General features: G+C 40.1%; 1 protein-coding gene across 1 annotated transcript in view; it reads left to right on the top strand.

The window, feature by feature from the left end:
- The window catches only part of LOC106532541 (high affinity cAMP-specific and IBMX-insensitive 3',5'-cyclic phosphodiesterase 8B), a 140600-nt gene that overhangs the window by 116282 nt on the left and 19489 nt on the right, over positions 1–4829 (top strand). Inside the window, exon 13 of the mRNA XM_014028633.1 lies at positions 4216–4457. Coding sequence (XP_013884087.1) covers positions 4216–4457 — 242 coding nt within the window. The remainder of the gene's footprint in view (positions 1–4215; positions 4458–4829) is intronic.

A 4829-nucleotide genomic window follows, 5' to 3' on the forward strand; every position in this document is an offset into this window, starting at 1 on the left:
AAGATTAACCTTCAGGGTGGATATAGCTCGCTAGCAGCCTCGCACCGAGGACCTATCCACGTCATCATTTACCCAGAATGCTTTGTGTGCAAATACAATGGCTCCATCACATCAAAACGATGATTAAGTCCAAAAGTGGTATATGGAGAAACAGGCAAATATAATGTTTTGATTAAAACATTTGCAAAAATTGCATTTTCTCAAAACATAATGAATAAAAGCCTTATCAATGTATCATTTGAATGAACTGCCTGAAATGTAATCATAAAACTAAATTTTGCAGCACTTTTTTGAGCAGTAGCAACAAAGAAACTGATTTTGAGGAAAAATACCTTAAAATTTTTTAGATTTTCCCTGTGAGTTTGCAAAGTTTTGTTCATTTTTTGCTGGGAAATCTCAATATTCAAATATAATTTGAGGTTTCCTCTTTATAATACATCAAAAATTCCTCATTAAACTTACCTAAAATTAGGATTCAGACCAAATATTTATGTATTATTGTAACCAGCAAGGCAAATTAAGTCATATATATGGATTTAATTATGATATCAGGATGATCCAGGTATCAAAATGTAGCTTTTAAAGCCAAGAATCTGAAAATGTAATTAGGTCATTTTGACCAAATTTAACTTAATCCTCATTTTGATATGATGGCTCACATATATTTTGAAAAATTTACAAAACTAAACAGCCTACAGTATTTTTTGAGTCTTTATTTTACAGTTAAAATATGTGTTTATCAAATAAAGTGTAATGTTACAACTAATCGTGGATCTGTTTAAGACTTGGGGTTTGGTGGAGCTGCTCAGGACAGTTGTCTCTTCATGCAGTCACCTCACAGAGGCTTCTGCTGCTTCAGTGGAAGACTTTCTGCTATTTGCATAATGGTCCCTGTGACCTGGAGCACATTGTGGACCCTCTGCAGACTCACATTCCAGCTTCAGCAGAGACTCAGTGTACTTTACCATCTTCCTCTACCCTCAGGCTTGGCTCTAATTAGCCTCCTGAATGACCCCAGAAAACAGTGAGCTCTAAGAAAAATGTTCATCTCGCAGGCTTTCGAGATCAACACAACCATGTCTGTGGGAGATGTTGTTTGTTACAGCAGTTTCTAGGAACTGTAATTGATTCTCTGGGTAAATTCTTTCAACTCCCAATCCGGTTCTGTTTCTAACTGACCTCAGGAGTCGGGTCTTGGTAGCTAAACTTAGTTCTCCAGCTATGAATAAATGTGTTGGGTTTTTATTCTTTCCATGGGCATAAATAACACAAACAGCAGTATTAGGTGAAAATGTAAGGTAATCTTAGCAACATGACACTAGTGTTGTAGTACTTAAAATTGGTCTTGGTCTTAAGACCGGTCTCAAAACCAGTTTTTGATGGTTTTGGTCTTGTCTCGGACTCGACAGCATATTTACTCGGTCTTGTCTCAATCTCGGACATTGACGACTCGGAATGTCAGAAGGGTTTTTAGGATTCAGAACAACTGAAGACAAAAACAGATTTAAAAGGTTTATTATTTCACTGTTTAGTGAGGAACCTCTGGACCCTCCGGGCGGCAAACACTGCAGAGCAGAACACTGATGAGACAGAGGATTTGCAAAAACAGGAAGTGGCTACTGACCTTCCAACTGTAGACGAACAAGCCTGGGTCAGTCCACAGATGTTGGTCCAAGAGGGTTTGGATCCAGTTGGAGGAGTGAGAGGGGTCAGGAGATCCAGAGAGCGGTCCAAGGTCAGAGCCGGGTGGTCAGAGAGCCAGTAACAGATCCAAATCACAATCCAAGYAGCAGGGTCCAGAAAACAGAAACGGTGTCGAAGGCCAGAGATCAGAGTCAACATCAGAATCAGGCAGGGAACAGGCAGGAGGCAAAGGTCGAGAGGAAGGCAGTGGGTCAAAAACGAGGGATCAGACATGGACATGGAAAAAGTGCTGGATATCTACTGGGCGAACCGTTCAATCATCTGGCAGTGAGTGACTGTGGCTGAGGAGCTTAAATACTGGTGGGAAGAGGTGAGGCGGATGAGGCTGTTTGCTGTGGCACTGAATGAGGAGGCGTGGCATGAACAGGTGAGCAGAGCATGAGTGACAGGAGAGCAGAAAACAGATGGAGCAGCCAAAACATGACACAGAATTATTTCAAGACCAGTCAAGACTGTGGAAATATCACTAAATATCCAGATTATTGTCAAATTTATTTGTTAACATTCTTGCTTTCATTGGATTTAAAATGTAGCTGCTGATTCAAATCCAAACCTGACTCATTGCTATTTATGTATTTTTGTTACCGGCTGTCACCCATCCCCACTGTCTTCAGTCGCATGCAGCACTCCCGGAAAGTGAGAAACAACCAGGAGAAAATGTACAGCAACTTGTAAATTCGGTGGTGTTTCACTTTCAGAGACGATGGGACAACATCAAACTTTTATCGTCACTAACATTAACAATCTGCTTCTGTAGAAAAATTCTTTCCTCTGCCCTCACACAACGATTTTGTCAATATTAGCTCTACATATTAAGTTAGCCAAAGTGAGTAAAAAAAGTATTTAGTCAGCACCAATTGTTCAAGTTCTCCCGCCTACAATGATGAGAGGCCTGTAATTGACATCATAGTTACACCTCAACTATGAGAGACTAAATACTCCCCCCCCCACTCTACATGTGTACAGAATACTCCATCTTTTAGGAAACATTTTTTTATCTGGTCTTGGTCTTGTCTTGATTTCACCCTCCCTTGGTCTTGGTCTCGACTCAGTCCAAACCCTAAAAGTCTTGGTCTTGGTCTCGACTCAGTCCAAACCCCAAAAGTCTTGGTCTTGATCTCGACTCGGGCCAAACCCTAAAAGTCTTGGTCTTGGTCTCGACTCGGTCCAAACCCTAAAAGTCTTGGTCTTGATCTCGACTTGGCCCAAACCCTAAAAGTCTTGGTCTTGGTCTCGACTCAGTCCAAACCCTAAAAGTCTTGGTCTTGGTCTCGACTCAGTCCAAACCCTAAAAGTCTTGGTCTTGGTCTCGACTCGGTCCAAACCCTAAAAGTCTTGGTCTTGATCTTGATTCGGTCCAAACCCTAAAAGTCTTGGTCTTGGTCTCGACTCAGTCCAAACCCTAAAAGTCTTGGTCTTGGTCTTGACTCAGTCCAAACCCTAAAAGTCTTGGTCTTCTCTTGGTCTCGAGACACTGTGGTCTTGGTCTTGACTACAACACTACATGACACAGTGTTAATGTTAATAGGCAAAAATAGGTGTTGAGGTATTTTTTTGTGTTTATATCTGAATTCTTTCCCACAGAGGATAGTCTTTATGTACATACCTTTAACAACTGTAAGTTTATTTATTTAAATTTTAAAAGAGGAGCAATGCATATTAATCAAACATGAGTACAGTAGATTGTGTAAATAAAGGCCTAGTATTGAAGGAATGCATATCACCCGCTGCTGATAATGTCAGAGTTTTAAATAAATATATTTTATGATGCGAAAAAAGATAAATATTGTCAGTTTGGTCAAACCATACCAAATAAAATTTGATGAGGTGTGTTAGTGCTTGAAGAATGTGTTGTTAATTACTAACTATTACCACATTAAATTTTAGCTCAGGATCTGCAGATTTGATAAAGTTGTAGACATTTTTGTGTTTGCTATGGTTGATGAACTGTGGTGGCCATCTTGAAATGGGTTGACTGTAAATGTGAATGTACTGTAGATGTACATTCAGTTATTACTCTCTGGGAGTTTGTGAGATATTTTACTAACAGACAGACACAACGTTTACAGTCTCTGGAAAATGGTCAAAAGAGCAAGATCATACTGATGAGCTGAGTTCTCTCTGCAGGGTATCTGGACTCTCCCTTGGAGATAGATTGATAAGTTCAGTTATCCAGGAGAGCCTCAGAGTAGAGCTGTTGATCCTCCAGAGGACTTATTTCAGGTGGTTTAAGGATGAGGTATCCATGCTCCATGGACACCCCTGTTGGGGGGAGACCCTGTGAAAACCTAGGCTGGCTGGCTGGCTGGATGGATGGATGGATGGATGGATGGATGGATGGATGGATGGATGGATGGATGGATGGATGGATGGATGGATGGATGGATGGATGGATGGAGATAAATTGAACAGGAAACAGTGTTTAATTTATGACTCATTTATCATGTGAATGATTTTACGGTTATTGAAACCAGGTCTTGTATTTGTGGCTCTGTCCAGTAACTTCTTTATTTTGTCTTTGCTGCTTTTTTTCAGAGCTGTCTGGACCAGCTGGATGAGATGGCAGCGTTGATAGCTGCCACAGTCCATGATGTGGACCACCCAGGCAGGACAAACTCCTTCCTGTGTAATGCAGGAAGTGAACTGGCCATCCTTTACAACGACACAGCCGTGCTGGAAAGCCACCACGCTGCCCTCGCCTTCCAGCTCACCGTTCGAGACAGCAAGAGCAACATCTTTAAGAACATTGACAGGTTGGGATAGAAACTGAACTTTCATCTGCTGTCGTCACAGTTGTAAAGTAACTAAGTACAAATACTTCTTTACATTACTTAAGTAGAATTTTTGGGTATCTGTACTTTACTCGAGTAATTATTTTACAGCCTACTTTTTACTTCTACTTTTTACATTTTCACACAATTATCTGTACTTTCTACTCCTTACATTTTTAAAAAAGACAAGAAGTATAAAGTTGTTCCTTTTATTTCATTTCTGCTTGTTTTCATTGCAGCTTGTTGTTGTAAAAATAAAAACTATCCATATAAACTGAGCCTCCTAGATAGAGTGAATTTAACTGTGGTTGAATGAGAAGTATAAATATATAAAACTCTGATAGTGTATTAGTT

This window comes from Austrofundulus limnaeus, unplaced genomic scaffold (assembly GCF_001266775.1).
Source record: "Austrofundulus limnaeus strain Quisiro unplaced genomic scaffold, Austrofundulus_limnaeus-1.0 Scaffold790, whole genome shotgun sequence".
In the NCBI taxonomy this organism is placed as follows: domain Eukaryota; kingdom Metazoa; phylum Chordata; class Actinopteri; order Cyprinodontiformes; family Rivulidae; genus Austrofundulus; species Austrofundulus limnaeus.